Genomic DNA, 27,511 nt, shown 5'->3' with positions numbered 1-27,511 from the left:
CTAAGGAACTGGGTTTTTTTTAGGTTTAAAGCTGATTTCCTTTTTCTATTCATGCAGTGCTATAACTGACAATCTGAAAATTTAACAACACACACTCGGTTAATAATCTCATCTGGGTTATTGATTCTTTACGGGAATGTTTGTTCTTGCCTTGATTTTTACGGCGTATCCCACGGTTGGGTAGAAATGAGCTCAAAGATGATCAAAAGGATCATAGCTCGATAAAGATCCGCCGTCAGACTGGAACAACACGCATGGGGACATTACACCGACCTGAAAAAAAAATTGGATATTGTTTTTACTTTTAGTTGTATCCCTTCAAAAGGCAGTGCTGCTTGTGTCTAATTTTCACATTCACTAGTTATCCACTTAATAATCAATAGGGCTCCGGAACATGAAACCTGTTATTCCACTTTAAGATTTTCGATCCTGTTCGATCAGTTGAACCAATCAGTGTGGCTCATCTCGGGGACTGTACGAGTCTGCACTATGTCCCACGTTTCATAAAAGCTTTAAAGCGCATCGTCTTCCCGGCAATTTCTATTATAGTCGTCAACAGGGATTATTCCAATTGCTGAATGAAAGAATTGAATTGTGGGTAGGAAACTGCAGTTCCAGTCATGTGAATCTAGACAGAAGAATGAAGGTGTTATTACTTGTCTCTATATAGACAGAAGAATGAAGGTGTTTTTACTTGTCTCTATCTAGACAGAAGAATGAAGGTGTTATAACTTGTCTCTATCAAGACAGAAGAATGAAGGTGTTATTACTTGTCTATATCTAGACAGAAGAATGAAGGTGTTATTACTTGTGTCTGTCTTCATTTCAAGCGTGTTTGCAGGAAACTCTTACATCCAACATGACTTTGAAAGAGAGGCTACACTGGACGGTTTCCAGACAATAGAGCCCCCAACAGACATCAGACCAATTCAGTCTAGGTTGAAATGTTGTGTGCTTTGCTCACAGGACGAGCAGTGTTCTGCTGTGACTTTTCATGATGGCCAGTGCTTCAAGTACAGCTCCTTCGTATCAACGCCTGGTTCCTCTCTTCCCGGAGCAACAACATTCCACAAGCAAGCAGGTCAGATGTTATATGCATTAGCTTTTCAACATACGATCCTATTCCTTGTATTTCTTTTCTTTCTTTCATATACATTTATATACCGCAGGTATCCCGGTACTATTATCTGCTCAGATGCGGTTATAATTGTTCCCCGACCATTGGACCCGTTTGCATTCCAGTTATCATTCTCAACTCCCTGGGGAGTATACAACCCAAGCTGCTCAGATGGTACCCATTCCCTGCTGGGTGAACAGAGGCACATTTGAACTAAGTTACTTGCCCAGGGTGACACCACACGTGTTTCGGGTGTATGTACGTATTCGTGTTTCCACCATCTAGTCATCTACCATCGGACCAGTTGGTTCTTTTGAGTGCACAGGGCGAATGTACTGTACACTAGGGATAGTGACAACAATGTAAAGACCTGTAAACATTGTTGGTCTGATTAACAACCCGGTCACTAGTGGGATATGATTTCAGCACCTGGCGCTTGCTAGCCTGGCGCTTTTGACCGCTTGCCCAATCCGTATTTGTGGTACGGTCGGGTGGTGTAGTTGTTTAAGAGTTCGCTCATTATGTACGAAACCTCCAAAGCAGACAATGTTTGAAGCGTGTTCTGGTGTTATGACACTATTTTGCAATACTGTCTTGTAGTTTTACTACAGTCAGCAGTAGCTGAAGTGATGTCATGAATCAAAGGTGCTTGTGCAGGAAGTTCAGGTAATATATGTCTTCAGAGGGGTGGCCTTGCTTTGGATGCTGTTATTTATATACTCCAATGGAAAGCAGTTTATCACAAATAACAATGAGAATTGGTCAAAAACATTTACTGCCGTGGATTGAATTATATCGCATCAAAAGAACAATGAGTGAGTGAGTGAGTTAAAAGTTAACGACACATCGGCAATATTTCAGCCATATCGTGACGAGAAGTTGGTCATTAATAATGCATATATTTAAACTTTACAAAAACCTGTCATCGAAGGACAGTACGATAACTAGCATATCACAGATTAGATTTAAAACTAGTCGAGGCACATTTAAAAGAAGAAAGAATGAGTTGACATCACAATATGAAAATGGGCTTGAAAATCACCATACCAGGGACCATGGGGACCTACAGTGCCTTTGCTTCCTGCATGGACCCTGGCAGGATTTATATCTCGAAAGAACAATGTCCCAAAGTACAGGTGGGAGGCCACTACAGGGATGGTCTCTGACATAGCAGTTCTGTTGATAACATCGCCATAAGTGTCACATATGGTGCTCCCGTGGACATTTAATGGGCAAGCGACGTTGTTTGTTTGGTTGTTTAATAACGCAGTCAGCAATAATCCAGCTATATCACGGGGGATCTGTAAATAATCGAGTCTGGACCAGAGAGTCCAGTGATTGACAACATGAGCATCGATCCACGCAATTTGGATCGATGACATGCCTCAACCAAGTCAGGAAGCCTGACCACCCGATTCCGTTAGTTGCCTCTTACGACTATGCTGAGTGCGGCGTTAAACAACAAACCAACCAACCAACCAACCAAATCTTACGACAAGCAAAGTCGTCTATTACAGCAAGCATGGGTTGAAGAGCTATTCTACCCCAGATCTTCACGGGTCTCTATTTGGGAATCGCACATAACATCAATTGGGGTTTCATGCGGGAGCGAAATTTGATCTATCAGAAATTATTTTTCAAATTAGTGGATAAACATGTCATGGCCTAAAATTGTTTGAAGCCAACAATTACGATAATGTTTAGTGTAGTGGAGTTTGTAAGCCAACGTTCTATGGAACAAGTCTCTGTGGTCGAATTGCACAAACTTGATATGAAATCGGGTGTGCTTAAAGCTGATTTTGAAAACTAACCTGGCTAAAGAGTGAGTGAGTGAGTGAGTGATTGAGTGAGTGAGTTATGCTTCACGTCACATCTCCACTATTTCAGCCATATTGTGACGAGAAGTTATACTGTATTTATACATGTATTTAAACCAAATAAAAACCTGTCAGCGATGGACAGTAACATTACTTGAATATCACAGATTTATAATGCTTAAAGCTAGTATAGAACAATAAAAATATACCACTTAACAGTCATGAAACATTGCAATGTAAAAAGGGCAATAGATCGTCAACATCTGCAGGTAGATCACCATGCTAGTGCTTTGGCTACCTGCATGGACTCCAGCCGGATTTACATCATCCCCTCGGCTGTTGGCGATTATTGACAAATTTAGCCAAAATTTAAAGGAAAAAACGTTGCAGAAATAAACACACTTTAAAGACGTGGTCTTAATTGACTTCTCAGGGGGACACTAATTTTACACTATTTGAACCCCCTTCGAGGATATAGCTGAGGAAGATTTTTTTTTGATATGATGCTTTGGCTTTGCTTGAAGAACAAAACTGATGTTATGGCTTTGAAGAAATTGGAATTTGAAAGAGAAAAATTAGTTGAATATGAGAATGAAAGATGAGAATGAAAATTTGTGATTGAAACAGGTACTGTGTCAAATGTCAATCCAAACAGATTAGACTTGTTGCTCCCTGCTCGAGGCCCGTGAAGATTCCGGCGATGTGACGTTAAATTTCACTCACTCATTGATTGCCGTAAAAGGTGACTATGCTTTCGTAAAAGGCGACTAACGGGATCGGGTGGTCAGGCTCGCTGACTTGGTTGATGCATGTCATCATATCCCACTGCGTGGATCGATGCTCATGATATTAATCACTGGATTGCCTTGTCCAGACTCGATTATTTACAGACCGCCGTCATGTAGCTGGAATATTACTGAGCATTAAGCAACAAACCAACCAACCATCCTCTGAACGTGATGTTGAGAAGTTTTTCTCACATTTTGAAAAGGTGGCTGACAGTTTGAAATAGCCTCAAATCAGTGGGGCACTCGTGAAGAGTAACCTCCTCGTGGTGAGTGCTGGGTAGCGCTAATAGCTCTTCCCTCGAGTGTAACCGGGGCAGAATGTTTCCACAGCACCCCATTGCTGGTCCTAAAAGGCGACCGAATTGGGCAACCTGTTTGCCGTGGGTTGCGCCCCTGTGTCGGCGGAGGATGGTAGTCTGGTAGTTGAGGGCACTGGTTCCAGGAACAGTGTTCCTTTGCCCAACAAACCACTTCGACCCTTACTTCACCTAGACGGGTGGTAGAATGGGCCCGGTTCTATCAATCGGCTGGTCATGGCTAGCCCTGTGCTGGAAAATTGTTTGTATAATCTACTACATTATATTGTACTTTGGCTTTGAATGTTAGACTTTCTGTAAATACGTTTGCCTGGAGTTCCATGCCGGAAGGCGGTGGCTCAAGGGCCAATCTGGTAATGTCAACCTCTGAGTTCTATATGTCTCCAATTTCTTGTTATGAGCAGAACCAGCCTAGCATTATTATTGGTAGACAAATACAGCTATTCATGCCCTATTTACTGGAGTATATCACCCTTGTATCCCCAGTGTTTGCGTGCCGGATCTCCGCTGCAGTGAAACACTGTCCTTGTTGGCACTCCGTGGAGGGTGAGGAGCAGGGGTGCTTAATCTTATTACCTACATCATGTTGCTTACCCATTCTGGTTCCGTAAGAAATGACAAGAAAAGGCGTTTAAAAGCTGATCATCATTCATTTCATGATGATGTTTCAGTTTCCAAGCAACAAGAAACTTGGGCAAGATTTATAGTTATTGAAGCTACAAATGGAGAGCCACTCAAAATCAATCCTATTGTTGTATCAAAGACAAATCAATCTATCTGTGGTGAAGTGAAAAACGTTTCCCGTCTTCGAGGTGGTTTGCTCCTTGTTGAATGTGTGAAACGACAGCAGTCACTAAATATGTTACAGCAACATCAGTTTGCTAATATCAGTGTTGCTGTTTCAGCACACAAAACACTCAACTCTAGTCGAGGCATAATTAAAGATACAGCCTTTTGTCTGGCGGACATGTCTGAGGAGGAGATAATTGCTGAACTCCAAGATCAACATGTTACCTCAGTTAAGTGATTTGCTGTCAAGAAACAGGATTGAACCCAGCAACACCTTCCTGTTTACATTCGAGCTGTCATCTGTGCCAAAATCTATCAAAGCTGGTTATTTCAATATCAAAGGGAATAGTATATCCCCTCTCCACTTCGATGTTATACTTGTCAAAAGTTTGGACATGGATCTAAATGCCTTGTTGCCCTCGCTGCAGTGAGGATCATCAAAACCCTGATTGCACTAAAGATCCTAAATGTGCCAATTGTGGTGGTGACCATCAATCCTCCTCCAAATCATGCCCTGAATGGCAAACACAAACCCAAATCCTCAAATTGAAATGTGAAATCAATATTTCCTTTTTTTGAGGCTAAAAAACAAATTCTCAACCAGACTACACATAAACCATCTCCTACCATAACCTACTCAGCTGCTGTGTCCAGAAAATCACAAACAAGTTCTATTTCATGTAAAACTGATCTCACGTAGATAAATCTGTACAACCAGTGAATACTGTTGCCTTGAAAACTGATTCTGACAGCCAGTCTACCATAACAACGTCTTCCTCCCAGACCATTTGTCAGTCACAGCCCGAGCTCGCACAACCAGCGGTTGATGTTGATATTCATGTTGACATGCCAAAGAAACAGAGAAATTGTAAACTTAATCGTAAACAATTGTCCAAGATCTCATCTCCTGTAGAGGTACCCGTAGCTGTTGAGGTTCATAACTCCTTTGAACCTCTTGAGATTGAGATGTCTCCATCTTCAGAACACAGGAATAGGAGTCCATGATGAAAGATCCCCCATAGAACCTCCATGAACCAATCTCCTAACTTAATTCAGTGGAATTGCAGAGGACTTAGAAATAATTTTAATGAAGTTCAATTATTAGCACAAGAGTATAAACCATCAGCATTTGGTTTGCAGGAAACTTATTTTAAGAATACTGATAAATTTGAAATGCGTCAGTACAATTCATATCATTCTTTTTCCCCACCAGGTGATAAAGCCACTGGGGGTGCTTCAATTTTGTTATCCACTGCCCTGTTTCTCTTAACTGTAATCTTCAGGCTGTTGCTGTCCGTCTTACCTTACACATAACCTTAACACTTTGTTCATTATATATTTATCCATCCTCGAATCTTCAGCTGTCCGATCTTCAGGATTTATTTGACCAGCTCCCTAAGCCCTGTCTCATCATGGGTGATCTTAATGGACATAACCCTCTATGGGGAAGTTCCAATACTAACAAAAAAGGGAAAATCCTTGAAGATTTTATTTCTAATAATAATCTATGCATATTCAACGACGGCTCGAACACATATTTACATCCTGCAACTGGTACCTATTCTGCATTAGATCTGTCAATCACAGATTCTAACATGTATAATCAATTTGAATGGTCAGTCCATGTTGAGCTTTATGGAAGTGATCATTTTCCGACTGTAATTCCCACTGATGCTCCACCGTCAACACGATGAAATTTTTCCAAGGCTAATTGGCCATTATTTCAGACCATATGTACTGACAAATTGAAACCAAACCTTTTCATGGATGTTCCTGATCCAATTCAATCGTTCTCTGACAAACTGAAGAACATAACTGATGAAACTATTCCTAAGTCCTCTGTGAACCCACATATTCGGAAACCATGGTTTACTGACGAATGCAAAAAAGCTAGGAAGCATAGGAAGACGGCAGAGAAATATTTTCGACGCCATCCTACTGTACATAATTTAAACAATGTGAAAATCAATTCTGCCAAGGCTCGACGAACATTTAAACACAATAAACAGTCTTGGGAGAATTATGTTTCTAAAATAAATTCACGCACGCCTATGTCAAAGGTATGGAACATGATCCAAAAAATCAAAGGCAAGGGTTCTGAAACTGGTATTCGTCATCTAAAAGATGACAATAATTTATTGACCGAAAAATCATATATTGCAAATGGATTGGGTGAAACTTTAGCTAATCATTCTTCTTCGTCAAATTATCATCCAAAGTTTCAGAAGTATAAACAACAACTAGAGAAGAAAAACGTTTATTTTAATTCTGACAACAGCGAAGATTATCATGAAGTTTTTTTCACTAAATGAACTACACACTGCTTTAGCACAAGCTCATGATTCTGCAACTGGTGCTGATGATATTCATTATCAGCTCTTAAAACACTTGCCTGAATCTTGTCTCACAACACTACTGAATATTTTTGATGATATTTGGACAACAGGACATTTTCCTCCTTCATGGAGAAATGAGATAGTTGCACCCATACCATAACCTGGCAGGGATCATACCGATCCATCAAATTATCGACCTATTCCATTAACTGGCTGTGTTTGTAAAACCATGGAGCGCATGGTAAATAATCGATTAGCTTGGTTTTTAGAAACCAATAATCTGATTAGTAACATCCAATGCGGTTTCCATAAAAAGTTTGTGTTGGATCAACCCTGTCATTATAATAAGAATCAGGGGGTTCCACAGGGTAGTATTTTGTCTGTCACATTGTTTAACATCAAAATAAATAGTTTATCTAAAGTACTAAATGACTCAATGGATGGATGATTGTGGATGATTTTAATGTTTCATGTCGTGGTAAAAATATGCATACCATTGAAAGACAGTTACAGTTGTGTCTTAATAAAATTAATAAATGGTGTCTTGAGAATGAATTTAAGTTTTCACAGACCAAGACAAATTGTATACATTTCTGTCGGAAATATAAACCCCATAAAGACCCAGAGCTCTCTTTAGATGGCACTCCAATTAAGGTTGTAAAAGAGGCCAATTTTGGGGGTTGATTTTCGACCACCAATTGACGTTTTTGCCACATATCAAATATTTAAAGACTAAATGCCTGAAGGCCCCAGATCTGTTAAAAGTCGTCTTGAATTCTGAGTGGGGAGGGGATGAGACAACCCTCCTTCACCTTTATAGATCATTGATCCGCTCTAAATTGGATTATGGCTCCATTGTATGTGCTGGAGCTTGCAAGAGTAATTTAAAAAAACTAGATTCAATCCACCACCAAGGACTCAGACTGTGCCTTGGTGCTTTTCGAACTTCTCCTGTTGACAGCCTCTATGTCGAGGCTGATGAACCCTCTTTGAAACATCGCAGTGTTAAATTGTCTCTTCAATATATCACTAAATTACACTCTAATCCTTCTAATCCTGCTCATGACTCCGTTTTTCAACCCCATATTATTGCCGCAAATATAGATCTAGATATTATCTCACCATATCACCATGTCTCTTGTCTACTCCTCCCTGGCAGCTGGTGAGGCCAGAAGTAGACGCTTCTCTAACCCGTTTTATTAAATCTGACACAAATCAACTTATATATCACCAGGAATATGTACAATTAAAAAAGAAATATGACACTCACCGTTCAATCTTTACTGATGGATCCAAGGATGGTGGCAAGGTGGCATGTGCCACTGTCGTTGAATCAAAACATTTATCATCTGGAATACCAGACAATAGCTCTATTTTCACTGCTAATACCAGGCCAATGATATTCTTACAGCCTTAGTATACATTCAAAATCAGTCTACATAGAAACAATTTATCATCTTTTCTGATTCTTTGTCTTCTCTTCAGGCACTGAAAACAGTCTTTTCTAATCATCCAATTATTTTAGATATTTTAGAGCTTTATAATGATCTTACAACTGGCCAATACGACATCGTATTTTGCTGGTTGCCCAGTCATGTGAGCATAAAAGGCAACACAATGGCTGATGCTGCAGCAAAAGCAGCACTCAACAAATCTATGACACCTCTTCTCATTCCATACAGTGATTGTAAACCTGTGATCAGATGTTACATCCGAGATCGTATGCGAAAGAAGTGGGACACCCAAGTTGGTATCAATAAATTACATCAAACCATTGGTTACACCTACTTGGGCTGTCAGTCCATATTTAATGAGGTCATAATGCGACGATGTCGTATTGGCCATAGCAGATATACACATGGACATATACTGAAAGGTGAGGATCCTCCATTTTGCATCCCTTGTGATGAGAGAATCACGATCCAGCATGTCCTGCTTGACTGTATTGATTTTGCCATCACAAGGGATAACTATTACAAGTCATCATCTCTTAAGGATCGTTTTAATAGTATCTGTTGTCATTTAATTGTTGGATTTTTATAAGAAATAGAACTTATTGATAAATTTTGATTCTGTAGATAGTTGATTTTTATAATATTGGTAATGTTTAATGAGTAACTTAGATGGTTAATGGCTGTATCCTCAAAGGGGGTTGAAGTAGTGTAAAAAATTTGTCCCCCTGAGAGGATATGCAAGACCACATCCTGAAAGTAAGTTTATTCATACCACTGTTTTTAAACGTAGTATATTTGTTTTGTTTTAATTATTGCTTAATTGCGTACCATCGCCAGCAGCTGAAGGGATGGTGTAAATCCTGCAGGGGAGCCGTGCAGGTAGCAGAAGTATTGTAAGTCCCCACTGTCCCTAGTAAGTTAGCCTAACTTTGGTTGCTGGTGATCTCTAGCCCGTGTTTATAACTAGATCTGGGAGGGGATGAACTCTCATTTCCTGATTTATAACCCTGTGAACAGACTGATAATCAGAACTACTTTCAATGGGTAAGGCAGAATGTTTATAATCTATTGTTGAATCATAGGTTATTCTTTTAATTGTTCTAAACTAGTTTTATTTATTAACTGTGATATGCTAGTTGTTATACTGTCCGTCCATGACAGTTTTTAATGTCAGTTTAATAAATGTTTTCACGATATGGCTGAAATATTGCCGATGTGACGTAAAGCTTTATTTAACTCACTCACCCAAATCAGTGGACCGTGTTATTGCAAAGTGTGTTAGGGAAAAAGCTCAGAAAGTATATTCTGCCTTACCCATTGATAGGAGTTCTGATTATCAGTCTGTTCACAGGGTTATAAATCAGGAAATGATAGTTCATCCTCTCCCAGATCTAGTTCTAACGAGTCTGGTTCTGAGTACGTTGACAGAAAGTCAAGGAAGTCAAGGTTGTCAAGGTTCTGCTCCATTTGCTTCTAAAATTTTCGTCCGAGCCAGAGCAAACCATGATTGAGTGTAGAAAGCTCTTTTTCAAGAACAGTCATTCCTCCCGAATACTTTTGTGATTGTCGGGAGAAAGCCTTTTAGTGGTTCTGCTAATGGGCGAGTAAGCTGTTGTCATCAACAAATGTTGTGAGATAGGATTACTTACCTTTTGTTAGTAAAGTCAAAAACAATGCTAAAGGAGACACTTCCATTCTTAGGCACATTGCCGTTTTGAGGGATCCTGGTACTCTTCAAACTCTGATTGTGGCGATAAATCTTAACTCACTCACTGAATGTGGATGGTATTTTGCCCCCTTCTGGGGAATCCGCGAGGTGTTGTTGGAGGGATTGTGTGGTTTTACCAGTGCACCTCTCCAATTTCTGAATTTGAAGACAGAAATTGGCGTCTGTACATGTGTTGGTCAAGGTAGGGGTTGTAGTCTTGTTTAAAGGGAACGATTTATCAGAAGATATTTGGCTGATCCTGTTGTTTGTCTTGAGCCTAGCACTTCGGAAAGTACTGAAAATCTTTAAAATAAATTCGAGGTATTTTTCCTTCCTGTGTTGTCACTCAAGCTATTGCTGAGCCAAGTTGTTCTGAGAATGATTCCAGTCATGATTTGGCGGGAACGTTTATGGATCTTTCTCTTGATCTGTCTTAATTTTCGAGTCAGAGTACTCAAAATTCTGACAGTTCGGCTGTTGAGGAACGGATGACGAGTGGAAGGTTTTCCCTCAAATATTTCTTCCAAATTTATATTGAAAGCATGTTTTGGGTTTGACACATGAATCTCCTTTGGCAGGTCATTTCGGTGTAAACAAAACATGTGACACAAGTCTGCCCCTTTGGGCCTAACTTGCAGCATGATGTGGCTGAATATTGCAAAAAAAATGTGATATGTGTCAAATGGTTGGCAAACTAAATCAATAAATCCAAGCCCCACCTTTGAGAAGAACCTTTCAGCCGGGTCATCATTGATTTTGTTGGTCCTTTTCCTGAAACTAAGCCAATAACTCAGTACATGATTACTATCATGTGTGCTTCCGGAAGGTTTCGACAGGATTTTTCTTTTATGGAAAAGTATAGCTCAGGTTAATATCAAGGCTTTGGTAAAATTCTTCACCATGGTTGATTTGCCTACGACTGTTCGGTCAGATCGGGGCTCTAATTGTATATCAGGTGTTTTCCAACAGGCTATGCAGAATTTAGGCATAACTCTAGTCTAGTCAAGTGCATATCTTACTGAATGTCAAGAAGCTTTAGAGACATTTCATAAGACTCTTGAGAATATGATAACCAAACAATCCAGTGATTAATATCATGAGCATTAATCCACACAATTGGGATCGATGACATGTAACAACCAAGTCAGCGAGCCTGACCACCCGATCCCGTTAGTCGCCTTTTACGACAAGCATAGTCGCCTTTTACGGCAAACATGGGTTGCTGATGATCTGTTCTACCCCGTATCTTCTTTTAAGACCTTACTGTTTTGAGACTGAGAAGGATTAGGATGAAGGCATTGATTTGGTGTTGTAGGCTGTGAGGGAATCTCTAGGTGTCAGTCCTTTTGACCTTGTCTTTGGCTGTACATTTCATGGACGTTTAAAGCACTTGAAGGAGCATTGGCTTTGTGATAGGCCTGAATGAGGTTTGTTGGAGTAACAAGGTCCGTATGTTATTGACCGTCAGTCATATTGACTATGTTGTACGTACAATAGACCATCGTAAAAAGACACAGCTTTGTCATGTCAATATAATTAGAAAGTATCATGAAAGAGTGCGTGAGTTATATCAGGAAAGAAATGACAATGTACTCAGTGTGTTGCCACTGTTTCTCTTATGGTTATCAGATTATGATACTGATAGGAATTATGGCATTGTTGATTATGCTAGCCCTAAACAAAACCATTCTGAAGTTTTAGCTAACTTGGAAGCTTATTCCATAGGCCAAGATCAGATACAACCCATACAAGCAAAAGGGAAGTACTTCAAATTCCACAAAACAAAAAGGAACTCACATGTGGTGGTAGCCCATCTCACTATTTTGCTGGGCAAAAGGCGAAATTTGTTTGGGACAGTAATTGTCAGGCTCCTTTAGAGAAAATTAAGGTCATTCTTATAATTCTACAGTTCTCCAAGCACAAAACCTTGGAAAACAGATTCATTGGTGCAGGTTTTGGTTTGTTTGGTTGTTTTACGCCGCACTGAGCAATATTCCAGCTATATGACGGCGTTCTGTAAATAATCGAGTCTGGACCAGAAAATCCAGTGAATAATATCATTAGCATCAATCCGCGCAATTGGGATCGATGACATGAATCAACCAAGTCAGCGAGCCTGACCACCCAATACCGTTAGTCGCCTTTTACGGCAAGCATGGGTTGCTGAAGATCTATTCTACCCGGATTTTTCACGGGTCTCACTGGTGCAGGAGCGGTCATGTTGCAGGAAGATGCATCAGGTTTTGATCATCCTGTTTGATATTATTTACAAAATGTTGACAAAAAACAGAGACATTATTTCACCATTATTTGAAAAAACCAAAATTCTATCGTTAGCTTTGTAACAACCCAATGTACACTGATCACAATCCACTGTCGTTTCTTCGTTTCAAGAACAAAAACCAACGCCTAATGCGCTGGAGCTAAAGTCTTGGCAAAAGTTTCATTTAGACATCAAGCATGTCTGTGAGTGAGTATGGTCTTATAACTCTTTTAGCAATATTATGCGGAGGACACTTATTGTACCCATGTTCGGAATCGACCAGATCTTCAGATTGATGAGAGAACGCTTTAACCACTAGACTCGACAGCCCGTCAAGCATATCAAAGGAAAAGACAACATTACTGCTGATGCATTGTCTCGAGTTGGTTGAATGTGATCAGTTCTGACTTGAATCATGATTTGCATTTTCGTAAACATTTCTCATAATTATCATGCATATAATATTCACTCTTATAGACTGCTCTTCGTACTTTCATCAGCAAAGAAAGTTCTCACAATGTTTAAACATTCTTTCTCCGAAGGGAGAAGAGTGGTATATGGCAGTGTCATTTGCACTTGAACAACTATTGTAACTGTATGACATTGTACTAGTTCGGAATAATGCATTGTGAATTACACTGTGCAACGACTGTGCACAAAAACTTCCGACTCCTGAACTGATGTTCGTTATCTCCCGTGAGGATGTCTGTTGTTTTGACGCAGATCAATTAAATTGTGTCAGCCAGAGAGTATCCAACAGACAAAGCAGTGGAAACATTTGACCTATCCGAAGAAAGGAAATCCTACTGGTGAATTCCCACTGACGTCAGGTCATTAACGGTCAATATTGTGATATTCTGCAGTTAAAGACGTGAACATATCATACACGTCGTGGAAAACTCAGGGTATGTTGTTCCCCTAGGAAAATGCAGAACGTCTGTTACTGGTATGGCTGTGGCTATGAACTTATTGAACCTCCCCCCGAGGCATCGTCAGATTTCCTGTCTTTCCAAACTTGAAAAAATAACTGTCTGGCAAGCATTATGCAAATAACGATGACGTCAGTTTTGCCTTCGAGGATGTCTTAATACCACCAGAAGGAAGCCTTTGTCACCAGTGGGCCCAATGCACTCGGGCATCATTGGCAAAAATCTGTGACCTCGGAGTTGATTATGTTAAAACAAATTGGAAACCAACTTTATCAATAGTCCATCCTAAACAGACTCAGAATTTTCCATTTATTTCTAATAAAAAAATCTATTGTTGTATTTCAAATGTAATTTTCTTGCCAGAAAGAAAGTACTCCAACCATGACGTACTACAGTCATGGTGTATTCTGCTTCAAGTCAAACGTTAGCGGACTGCGGTATGATTTGTCATGGATGATAACTAATACTGATGGCTCTTTCTGTCTTCAGATTCATGTCCTGTGTCTCAAGGCTACACGCTAGTCCTGTCGCCACGCCTGTGTTACAAGCTCTACACCAGTCCCTGGATAAACTGGGCAGATAGCCAGTCCCGTTGTGAAAGTGATGGCGGACGTCTAATGATACTAAATACCTTACAAAAGCACGACTACATTGGAGATTTCATGACGAGAACGTCTTCTACACATGGTACGTAACAGAAACTATGTAAATGCACTCGGCAATATTCCAGCCACAAGCAAAGCAAAATATGTAAAGGGCTCGCTGATACCCATGACCTCGAAACCAACATCAGTTGAGATATATTGATTGCCTTAACGTTCGAGCCGGTTTCGCTTAAAAACACAATGATATATAATAGTAATGACATGGATCAAAGAAGCACTGCTGCTTCATCAGCACGTTTAAGCTGATAGGGTACGCTTGACTTCACTTGGATGAATAATTGTACCCAATATCGATTGTCTATTTGAGTGAGTTCAAAGTTTTGTGTCATTTTGTTCAAATGTTCCTTTTCTTTATAGATATCTACCACATAGTATTACCATGACGTCTGCAACAGCACTGACATTAATTACATGGCATTGCATCTTCTAAATATCACGTTTTTCTCACCCCATGACTTTATTTCTCTTTGTGATATCACACCTGACCTGCTTCTTACAGGGGTGCATCTGGAAAATCTTAAATGTGGGGGATGGCCCCCACCCTCAGGAAGAAAAGGGGGCATGGAGTGTTTTCAATGGGGGTAAAACAATTGACAACCACATACAGAATGTACTTTACTTCTTCTTATTTAGCCTTTACAAAGGGACTTGGACAATAAACTTTTAAATGGTTTACTTACCAGTTTCTTGTCATTTAGCTTCTCACAATGGCACAGGCAGTATCTTCCAGAGAAACTTCTTACACTAAACAACTTCAGAACTTCAAACAGTTTTAAAACTTCAAAAACAAACTTCAAAAACAGTGAAACACTTAAATGTTTAAATGCCATGAATAAGGAATAGTCAAGTTTAATAGTCATATTAGTACCACAATCCTAGTAATGAAGAAGTCTTCTGTCCTTCTTTCCTTTCCAACAACAAGAGCCCGAGCAAAGTCAAAATCCCTGATGCTGGGACCCTCAACATTTATCATCATTAACCTGTTGAGGGTTTTACTTTCCAATCTGTTTCTTGAAGCTGTCTTGGTGAGGTTCTGTTGGATGAAGCCTCTCTCACAATCAGCAGTTTGATATGGCATGACAAGGGCAATAGAAACCAGTTTCAACAAGTTTGGAAAGGTGGGTCCGTGGTGTTCCCTCCTGACGACCGCCCTGGCTAGACTCCACTCTGTCACAGTCTTATCTTTATCGAAATTGGGGGCACTTGTAGCCATCTCAGTTTTCCTCTCACAGCCAAAATGGTCCCAAAGAATGTTCAGTTTCTCTGTGCCATAGTCCTGCTCATCAGAGGAGAGAAAAGATAGGTTTCTAAGTCCAAATATCAATCATGGTGTGCATGAATGAAACAAATCTGTGGTCTGTTCTCTTGGAGTTCTGCACACTGTTTTGTCTTGATGTTTGCTTTAAACTATTTCACTAGTGCTCTCCAACTGTGGTACACTGCATAAAGAGCCTCACAGAAGGCCAACCATCTTATCTCATGCACTTCCTTAACCTTGAGTGTTGGCTCTTCAAGAACTTTTTGAATCTCTTTCAGTTCAGCTGTTCTAGTTGCTGATTTAGAGAAGTAGTAGTAGAGATCCTTAAACACTTTTTCAAAGGTATTTTTGAGATAGGGAATGCTATTTGATGATTGAGAAGTACATAGGTTGAAACGATGAGCCAAACAACGGATATTGATCAAATGTGGTGATATTTCCTTCAATCTGGTAGCTACTCCATGTTTGGCCCCTGTCATGACAGCAGCTCCATCGCTGCCAAAGCTGACAAGCTTGGAAATCGGGATATCCTTTTCATACAGAAACTTGACAATGTGCTCAAAAGAACCTCAGCCAAACAAGATGATCACTCCACAGTTAAGTTCCCAATGAGGTGAGTTGATGGAATAAAAGTGACAGGATCCAGGATATGCATACACAACCATCTTCTTGGTGTTCGAAATATCAGTGCTTTCATCTGTTTAAATGCTGAAATTGGGGGATTGCTCTAATTAGTTACATCACATTTTCCTCTATGACATCTGATATGCACTCCTAAAATATGGGGAAAAAAAACCCATCAAAATCCGGGCCAAATTTAAACATTTAAGCACAACAGTGTCCATTCACTAATTACTACTCACACATAAAGGAACACAAACACGCACATTACAGTCATTCATATATTATTGACAGGTTTCAAAATTAATATTGACTTTTACAGGAAATGCCAGCATAAATTGTTAAGTTTTATGTAATGCAAGCTCATCTTTATTCTTTGTTTTTAAATTTCCTTCCTATGTCGAATTGAGCTCAGTTAAAATTTTTATTTAAAATTGAGACCTTTAGATAAAGATGTTCACCTTGTTGCCTTTAAGTACTAAGTACTTTTCTATAGGTTTCTTACAGAAATGTATAGTGTATAGATGTGTCTAATAAAATATAAAATTTATTACCAGCAGATTAAATTACCCGCCGTTCATATAGTAATTCAAATCAACATGTATTTACTTAATAAATTTATCAATAAAATATAAATCAGAGCATAAAGGGTAATGACATAACTAATTAAATACACACCTAATATTCAACTTAGTTATTGTTTCATACTTATACTCCTCATAAAAAGTTAAGCAACAAGTATTATTTTCCGTGCAACATTCTCATCAGTGTTGAATGCCATCCATTGAGAAAAAATTCAGGCAGGAAAATCACCTATGAATACTCGACTTAAAGCCTTTTCCAAGTAGACTTTCCTAAAAACACTGATAACATCGCCTGAACACAACCACCCTCAAAACCCACATGCTAAATGCACGACATGCATGTTTTACACACTTCACCCATGCACCCTGATTGCTTTAAAACTGCCAGCAAGGGCAATTTGTCGACATTAATACTTTAGACAGGCGTCAATTAATGCCAACTCAGGTTGCTCAGATTGTTGGAATGGTACAGGGGGGTCTCACCCAAACTGCTGTTGCTAAACATTTTAATGTTCACCGCAGTGTCATCTCAAGAGCGATAACTCGATACCATCAAACTGGACTGATGACAGAGCGACCACGCACAGGTCGTCCAAGGGTGACAACTCCTCGTGAGGACCGTTTTTTAGCCACCCTTGCCCGGAGGAAAAGGTTTAGTACGGCCAGATCTCTCCAGAATGACTTTCAGAGAGTTGCAGGAAACAGAGTCTCAACACTGACAGTAAGAAACAGACTTCACGCTCAGGATCTGAGGTCAAGACCAGTACAACATATCCCACTGCCTGCATACCATCGAAAACAGAGACTTGCTTGGGCCAATCAACGCCTTAACTGGAGGGTGAATCGCTGGCGTAACGTTCTCTTCACAGACGAGTCTAGATTCTGCCTTGACTTCAATGATGGTAGGGAATGTGTGTGGAGAAACCGTAAGGAATGATACGCCAACTGTACAATTGCTGAACACGACCAGTACGGAGGTGGAAGTTTGATGATCTTGGCTGGCATCAGGGTTGGACACAGAACTGATCTTGGGGTCATCAGACGTGGTACCATGACTGGAGTACGGTACAAGGACGAGATTGTCACACCTGTGATCATTCCCCTGGCACAACAAGCAGGTCCTAACTTCATCTTTAAAGATGATAATGCTCATCCACATCGAGCAAGATCTTCTTCAGACCAACAACATCACGCATTTGGACTGGCCTGCAAGGTCTCCGGATCTTAATCCCATTGAACAAGCATGGGACATTCTTGGAAGGCATGTTCATGGTCTTCATGTTCGTCCTCAGAGTCTGGATCAACTTAAACAAGCCTTAAGGAGAGAATGGCAGAACTTTCAACAACAGACACTTGATAGGCTTATCTGGTCAATGCCAAGACGTGTAGAAGCTTGCATTCAAGCCAATGGTGGACCTACACGTTACTGAACATTGGATCATTGTTTCAAAATAACTTAAACTCAAATTTAAAGATTTTCATCTTTCAGTGCAGCACATTTTGCACGACTGTTTTCATGATACTGTTTTTTTATCATTTGTGAGTGAGTGAGTTAAAATTTAACGTCGCATCGGCATTATTTCACCCATATAGCGACGAGACCAAGCTAATATATACAAAATGATAAGAAGGTTGTCACTCATAAGGGTTTCTCACACCAAGTAATTAAGCAGGTAACTATCAAACACTCAGAAAATGATAAGAAGGTTGTCACTGATAAGGGTTTCTCACACCAAGTAATTAAGCAGGTAACTATTAAACACTCAGAAAATGATGAGAAGGTTGTCACTGATAAGGGTTTCTCACACCAAGTAATTAAGCAGGTAACTATTAAACACTCAGAAAATGATAAGAAGGTTGTCACTGATAAGGGTTTCTCACACCAAGTAATTAAGCAGGTAACTATTAAACACTCAGAAAATGATAAGAAGGTTGTCACTGATAAGGGTTTCTCACACCAAGTAATTAAGCAGGTAACTAATAAACACTCAGAAAATGATAAGAAGGTTGTCACTCATAAGGGTTTCTCACACCAAGTAATTAAGCAGGTAACTATTAAACACTCAGAAAATGATGAGAAGGTTGTCACTGATAAGGGTTTCTCACACCAAGTAATTAAGCAGGTAACTATTAAACACTCAGAAAATGATAAGAAGGTTGTCACTGATAAGGGTTTCTCACACCAAGTAATTAAGCAGGTAACTATTAAACACTCAGAAAATGATAAGAAGGTTGTCACTGATAAGGGTTTCTCACACCAAGTAATTAAGCAGGTAACTATTAAACACTCAGAAAATGATAAGAAGGTTGTCACTGATAAGGGTTTCTCACACCAAGTAATTAAGCAGGTAACTATTAAACACTCAGAAAATGATAAGAAGGTTGTCACTGATAAGGGTTTCTCACACCAAGTAATTAAGCAGGTAACTATTAAACACTCAGAAAATGATAAGAAGGTTGTCTCTGATAAGAGTTTCTCACACAAGGTAATTAAGCAGGTAACTATTAAACACTCAGAAAATGATAAGAAGGTTGTCACTGATAAGGGTTTCTCACACCAAGTAATTAAGCAGGTAACTATTAAACACTCAGAAAATGATAAGAAGGTTGTCACTGATAAGGGTTTCTCACACCAAGTAATTAAGCAGGTAACTATTAAACACTCAGAAAATGATAAGAAGGTTGTCACTGATAAGGGTTTCTCACACCAAGTAATTAAGCAGGTAACTATTAAACACTCAGAAAATGATAAGAAGGTTGTCACTGATAAGGGTTTCTCACACCAAGTAATTAAGCAGGTAACTATTAAACACTCAGAAAATGATAAGAAGGTTGTCACTGATAAGGGTTTCTCACACCAAGTAATTAAGCAGGTAACTAATAAACACTCAGAAAATGATAAGAAGGTTGTCACTCATAAGGGTTTCTCACACCAAGTAATTAAGCAGGTAACTATTAAACACTCAGAAAATGATGAGAAGGTTGTCACTGATAAGGGTTTCTCACACCAAGTAATTAAGCAGGTAACTATTAAACACTCAGAAAATGATAAGAAGGTTGTCACTGATAAGGGTTTCTCACACCAAGTAATTAAGCAGGTAACTATTAAACACTCAGAAAATGATAAGAAGGTTGTCACTGATAAGGGTTTCTCACACCAAGTAATTAAGCAGGTAACTATTAAACACTCAGAAAATGATAAGAAGGTTGTCACTGATAAGGGTTTCTCACACCAAGTAATTAAGCAGGTAACTATTAAACACTCAGAAAATGATAAGAAGGTTGTCACTGATTAGGGTTTCTCACACCAAGTAATTAAGCAGGTAACTATTAAACACTCAGAAAATGATAAGAAGGTTGTCTCTGATAAGAGTTTCTCACACCAGGTAATTAAGCAGGTAACTATTAAACACTCAGAAAATGATAAGAAGGTTGTCACTGATAAGGGTTTCTCACACCAAGTAATTAAGCAGGTAACTATTAAACACTCAGAAAATGATAAGAAGGTTGTCACTGATAAGGGTTTCTCACACCAAGTAATTAAGCAGGTAACTATTAAACACTCAGAAAATGATAAGAAGGTTGTCACTGATAAGGGTTTCTCACACCAAGTAATTAAGCAGGTAACTATTAAACACTCAGAAAATGATAAGAAGGTTGTCACTGATAAGGGTTTCTCACACCAAGTAATTAAGCAGGTAACTATTAAACACTCAGAAAATGATAAGAAGGTTGTCACTGATAAGGGTTTCTCACACCAAGTAATTAAGCAGGTAACTATTAAACACTCAGAAAATGATAAGAAGGTTGTCTCTGATAAGAGTTTCTCACACCAGGTAATTAAGCAGGTAACTATTAAACACTCAGAAAATGATAAGAAGGTTGTCACTGATAAGGGTTTCTCACACCAAGTAATTAAGCAGGTAACTATTAAACACTCAGAAAATGATAAGAAGGTTGTCACTGATAAGGGTTTCTCACACCAAGTAATTAAGCAGGTAACTATTAAACACTCAGAAAATGATAAGAAGGTTGTCACTGATAAGGGTTTCTCACACCAAGTAATTAAGCAGGTAACTATTAAACACTCAGAAAATGATAAGAAGGTTGTCACTGATAAGGGTTTCTCACACCAAGTAATTAAGCAGGTAACTATTAAACACTCAGAAAATGATAAGAAGGTTGTCACTGATAAGGGTTTCTCACACCAAGTAATTAAGCAGGTAACTATTAAACACTCAGAAAATGATAAGAAAGTTGTCACTGATAAGGGTTTCTCACACCAAGTAATTAAGCAGGTAACTATTAAACACTCAGAAAATGATAAGAAGGTTGTCACTGATAAGGGTTTCTCACACCAAGTAATTAAGCAGGTAACTATTAAACACTCAGAAAATGATAAGAAGGTTGTCACTGATAAGGGTTTCTCACACAAGGTAATTAGGCAGGTAACTATTAAACACTCAGAAAATGATAAGAAGGTTGTCACTGATAAGGGTTTCTCACACAAGGTAATTAAGCAGGTAACTATTAAACACTCAGAAAATGATAAGAAGGTTGTCACTGATAAGGGTTTCTCACACCAAGTAATTAAGCAGGTAACTATTAAACACTCAGAAAATGATAAGAAGGTTGTCACTGATAAGGGTTTCTCACACCAAGTAATTAAGCAGGTAACTATTAAACACTCAGAAAATGATAAGAAGGTTGTCACTGATAAGGGTTTCTCACACCAAGTAATTAAGCAGGTAACTATTAAACACTCAGAAAATGATAAGAAGGTTGTCACTGATAAGGGTTTCTCACACCAAGTAATTAAGCAGGTAACTATTAAACACTCAGAAAATGATAAGAAGGTTGTCTCTGATAAGAGTTTCTCACACCAGGTAATTAAGCAGGTAACTATTAAACACTCAGAAAATGATAAGAAGGTTGTCACTGATAAGGGTTTCTCACACCAAGTAATTAAGCAGGTAACTATTAAACACTCAGAAAATGATAAGAAGGTTGTCACTGATAAGGGTTTCTCACACCAAGTAATTAAGCAGGTAACTATTAAACACTCAGAAAATGATAAGAAGGTTGTCACTGATAAGGGTTTCTCACACCAAGTAATTAAGCAGGTAACTATTAAACACTCAGAAAATGATAAGAAGGTTGTCACTGATAAGGGTTTCTCACACCAAGTAATTAAGCAGGTAACTATTAAACACTCAGAAAATGATAAGAAGGTTGTCACTGATAAGGGTTTCTCACACCAAGTAATTAAGCAGGTAACTATTAAACACTCAGAAAATGATAAGAAGGTTGTCACTGATAAGGGTTTCTCACACCAAGTAATTAAGCAGGTAACTATTAAACACTCAGAAAATGATAAGAAGGTTGTCACTGATAAGGGTTTCTCACACCAAGTAATTAAGCAGGTAACTATTAAACACTCAGAAAATGATAAGAAGGTTGTCACTGATAATAGTTTCTCACACCAGGTAATTAGGCAGGTAACTATTAAACACTCAGAAAATGATAAGAAGGTTGTCACTGATAAGGGTTTCTCACACAAGGTAATTATAAGCAAGTTACTGTTTAAGTCATACCTTGGCACCTCTCAATAACATAAAAATGTTTTCCTACAATATTCCGTGGAGCAGTTTTCAACTGAAGCTTGCTGTTTAACTCTCAGAAAATGATAAGTAGGTTGTCACTGATAAGGGTGTCTCACACCAGGTAATAATAAGCAGGTAACTATTGAAATCTCACATTTTGAGAAGAATCCATGCAGTTGTTTTCAAGTTATTGGTCGCACTGGAAAGGTCCTCGGAAGGACGAACGGAAATCCTTGGTGTAACTACATGCTCCGCCCTTTTGGGTCAAGTCAACGCAAAGAAGTGTTTGATTTTGCGTGAAACGATCCATGTTGACAGGCTGACAAACAAGTCACCGAGCTTGAACACAAACAAAGCATATTTGACCCAGGGTTAGATGATAGTGACAGTGATATGATGAGTAACTCCTATTATATCTAGGTACATTTCTGCAAACATAATATTGTCGTCTTTGATATTGAAATTTAGAGGCTGGTATTGCCAAACACCCCACAGGTAGGATACAACATGATGGTACGTCCTCCAGCAGGTAGCAGAGGAATCGTTTCCCCAGTTTCTGGTGTCGTATAGCCTGTATTAGGTACACTGATACGTACAGACGTGTGGTACATGCTTTGGGAACTGAATTTCTTAGTTTATAGTCTTCGGTCTGTGATAAATAAATATTTACTGTCCGTTAACAGTTTTTTTATGGCTGAAAATGTTGACTTGCTATTATTTCGGGAAGATCAGTCCCTTAGCCATGATTTTGTGCGACTTCTCATTCACAAAAAGTGCAGATGTAAAGGGGATTTAGAAGAAGCTAGAAAGTAAACAATCTGCCAAATAAGCCATGAGAACAATAACATTGTAACACTTACACTAGCAGCTAATCTATCACATGAGGAAATATTAGAGTAATCATTACAATTCTTCAGCTACCAATAGCTGGGTTTAATCACAGCTGCCTTTGAGTATCTCGTCGTCCATATATAATTAGTAATTAGTGAGTGAGTGAGTGAGTATGGTTTTACGCCGCTTTTAGCAATATTCCAGCAATATCACGGCGGTTAATTAGTAATTAACGTCTTAACGAACAGACATGGTGTAACCACCTTGTTTAACTAATGTAACATTCTAGATGGGGTCTCACGTTTCTTACAGGAGCACTGATTGGTCTGCAAGTGTACAGTGAGACATCCTATGCCTGGACGGACGGTTCAACCTTCATCCGGTCAGGGGCAAAGAGCAGTCAATTCAACGCAGGATGTGCCTACCTGCATCAAGCGTCAATAAAGACCACGACCTACACAAACAAAGGCTGGTCCTTATGTGAAGTTATAGTGTGAGGCGTGATCCAGATATGGTCTGGAAGCCATGTTTCCTGACATCCACTTGCCTTTACTTGATGGACTGCGTGGTTATTCAACGCCAGGCAAACAATGAGATGTACGAGATGTTACTTTTGATTTCCCAACTGAAACGCGAAGGCCAACTCAGAACGTACAGTGCAAAATTGTGGAATCAGTAAATAACCACACGTCAGGGAATGATTAACAAATTATATTGAAACACAAAGGAGAAGGTTTACAAAACATTAAAGGCAGTAGAATTTGTCAATAAATAATAGGCCCTATAACATCAATCAGAGGATGCAGGAAAGTTCAGAGACCCGTGAAGATCCAGGGTAGAATAGGTCTTCAGCAACCACTGCTTGCTGTAAAAGGCGATTATGCTTATCATGAGATCGGGATCGGGTGGTCTTGGTTGATGGATGTCATCGTATCCTAATTGCGTAGACTGTCTAGACCAGACATTATTATTAACAGACTGCCGTCACATAGCTGGAATATTGTGGCGTTAAACAACAAACACACAGTGAAGCTTGCTGTACCGAGAAGGTACGGAAGATAGCAAGCGTTTGGGCAAGGATGTGCTATAAAGACCAAGGAGGCCACACTACCTTATTGCTGTCAAGATCACTAAACTAAAAAACTGTTGCCTCCTTGACAACCTTAATAGGATTGCCGTCCAAAACTAATTCGGGGTCTCTATGATGTTTGTATTTTCCACAAAATTGAAGACAATTTGTGTTAGATTTAGACAATTTAAAACCGTTTTCTAAAGACCATTTATGTATTTTATTAAGACACAATTGTAATTGTCTTTCAAATGTATGCATATTTTTGCCACAAGATACCTAAAAATCATCCACAAACAACGATCCGTCAATTGAATCATTTGAAACTTAAGAGAGGCTATTTATGTTGATTCTAAACAATGTGACAGACAAGACACTACATTGTGGGACACCCTGACCCTGATTATAATAATCAGACAGGGTAGAACCCACGCGGACTTGAAACTGCCTGTCAGTTAAAAACACGTATATAAATTGAGGCAAACAACCTCTTAATCCCAAGTCATGTAAATATTCTAAAATACCGTGTTTCCATGTAGTGTCATATGCTTTTCTACATCGAAAAAGATAGACACTACAAGTTGCTTGTTTATTATTGCAATGGTCAATGGTACTGCGACTTTTACGAAAACAACACTGAATATTTGTTATTAAATTATTAGTTTCTAAATACCATGTCAATCTATTATTTACCATGCGTTCAATGGTTTTGCAAACGCAGCTAGTCAATGAAATGGGTCTTTAATTTGAGGGATCGGTGTGATCCCGTCCAGGTTTTGGTATGGGAACAACTATGGCTTCACAAAATAATGAAGAAATTATACCGGACATCCAAAATTCATCAAATATTAGCAGAAGAGTTTTTAAACAAGGTTCTTGTAAATGTTTCAGGAGTTGATAATGTATGTTATCAGCTCCTGAAGCAGTATCACGAGCTTGCCCAATTGCAGTGTGGAGCTCATGAATAGAGAAGATTTCATTGTAGTCTTCCCAGTTAACTGATTGAAAATGTATGTTTTACTTTTCTTGCTTCTTTTGGTATTTTTTAAATTTAGGTACATAGTTAATCGAGGAAGAATGTTTCGCCAAAGTTTCTCCCAGTTTATTAGCAACATCTGAGCTATCGGTTAGTAATTCATCCCCATTTTTAAGATGGTGGATGCTGGATTTTGAACCCTTACATTTGATCTTTTGGATCATGTTCCATACTTTGGACATTGGCGTTTGGAAATATATTTTTGAAACATAGTTCAGCCATGATTGGCGTTTATTTTGTTTAAAAGTGTGCTATGCTTTTGCATATAAAACTTATAATTTGATCAAATTATGTATGGGGAAGGGAAATAATGCTCTGGATTTTTCCTTGCCTTCCAGCTAGTTTGCAGTCATTATAACGCCATGATTTCGTATTTCAGGATTCGCAGAGGACTTCGGAATGCATTCATCGGCTATTTTTATAAGTTCATTAGAGAATAATTGAACAGCGCAAGAAACATCGAGAAATAGATGAGGTTTTAATTTGTTTGAAGACAGCATTTCAAACAAGGGCCAGTTAGGTTTACTAAAGATCTTGATGCAGGAGGTACATCAGAAGGAGTAATAGCTTTTAATATAGTTGGAAAATGGTCACTTTCACAGAGGTCATAGTCGACCGACCATTCGAACTCATTAGTAAAGCTGAGTCTGAAATCGATAAAATCTATTGAAGAGTAAGTACCTGCACCTGGATGTAAATATGTGTTCGAACCATCATTACATATGCATAAATCGTTATTAGAAATAAAATCTTCTAGGATCGTTCCTTTGTTGTTTGTATGTGTACTGCCCCAAATAGGATTGTGCCCATTTAAATCGCCCATAATGACACAGGGCTTGGGGAGTTGGTCATACAAATACTGAAGGTCAGCCTGTCTAAGAGAAGATGATGGAGGAATGTAAACAGAGCACAAAGGAGAACAACCTGCATTGTAACTCGGACAGCAACAGCTTCAAGTGGGCTATTAAGAATACCCCGCCTCACCAAGACAAAGGAGCCTCCAGTTGCTTTTGCACCGGGAGGAGAAAAGAAATGATGGGAATCATATTGTCTGATGTCAATTTGATCGGTATTTTTTAATTAAGTTTCTTGTATGGATAATGCCGATGGTTTATAATCCTGAAGTATTAATTGTAAATCATTGAAATTAGTCCGTAGCCCTCTGCAAATCCATTGGATAATACTAGTAGAAGAGCTCACGGTGGCTCAATTGGTGATCTGGAACGGGAAGGGGGTCTACTCCCATGGACTGGCACAGTGGGAGGGACTTCCATCTCTAGAGGTTCGAATGGATTGTGAGTGTTGGAGGGCCTTTGCCCTTATCAGTTTCTTTTTTCGTTTTTGGTAACATGGGCATCGCCGTGAAGAAGACATTGATTAAACTGTTGACATTCATAACATCGGAGTGGGTTTGGTACGTATACCTCCACTCCGATATTGAAGTAGCCAGCTTTAATTGACTTTGGGCTTGTAGATGTTGAAAATGTAAAAAGATAGGTATGAGTGTTGGTGTCAGTTCCATCATCTCTTTTCCTGGTGAAAAGCTTTACACCAGTGACACATTGTTGCTGTAGTTCAAACACTATCTCATCTTCAGTCATATCAGAGAGACAGCGAGCACGATCTCTGACAATACCTCGACTTGAGTTGATTGACCTGTGCGCAGAAACAACAACCTTAACATTGACAAACTGCTGTCGATCCAGCAGGTTGAGTGATTGCTGCTTCCGTGCACATTCTATAATTAGTGATCAGTTACGAAGATGCGTAACATTTTTCGCTTCTCCACAAATGCTTTTGATGCCAATGGAGACAGCGAAAGGATTCGGTTTCAATGGATTTCCATCATCTGACGAAATTACAATAAATATCTCGGCCAAGAAACCTCAGGAGCTGTATCTTTTTGAGAAGGTTCATCATCCGATGAAGCACAATCTACATGTCTACGTTTATTGGCTTTACTGTAACCAGGAGGATCAGTGTGAGACATGGTATATATATAGGATAAATATATATATATTCTGGCATAGGACTCAAGGCAAAATTTTATTTGACATAATGAAGGTCATCCTACATTCACATCGATCCACGCAATTGGGATACGATGACAAGCATCAACCAAGTCAGCGAGTCTGACCAACCGATCCCGTTAGTCGCCTCTTTCGACGAGAATAGTCGCCTTTTAAAGCAAGCACGGGTTGCTGAAGACCTATTCTACCCCCGATATCTTCACGGGTCTTGTCCTCAGTGATTATGTATTGACCTATGGCAATCACTACTACTACTACTAACACATCGGTTACACAAGTCTCGTGCGCCGTATTCA

The 27,511-nt window shown here is 39.1% G+C and overlaps 1 protein-coding gene across 1 annotated transcript; it reads left to right on the top strand.

Moving 5' to 3' along the window:
* Positions 1-792: 792 nt before the first annotated feature.
* Positions 793-23,577, top strand: LOC139472904 (uncharacterized). Its single transcript, XM_071255365.1, has 3 exons — positions 793-1,081; positions 14,008-14,205; positions 23,393-23,577. Exons 1-3 carry the CDS (start codon positions 793-795, stop codon positions 23,575-23,577), a joined length of 672 nt encoding a protein of 223 aa, XP_071111466.1.
* Positions 23,578-27,511: the final 3,934 nt, after the last annotated feature.

Source organism: Haliotis cracherodii, unplaced genomic scaffold, assembly GCF_022045235.1.
Source record: "Haliotis cracherodii isolate W230 unplaced genomic scaffold, xgHalCrac1.p SCAF_25, whole genome shotgun sequence".
Taxonomy (NCBI): Eukaryota; Metazoa; Mollusca; class Gastropoda; order Lepetellida; family Haliotidae; genus Haliotis; species Haliotis cracherodii.
Note: the sequence above shows the minus strand (reverse complement) of the source record. Positions and strands in the feature narration are given on the sequence as shown.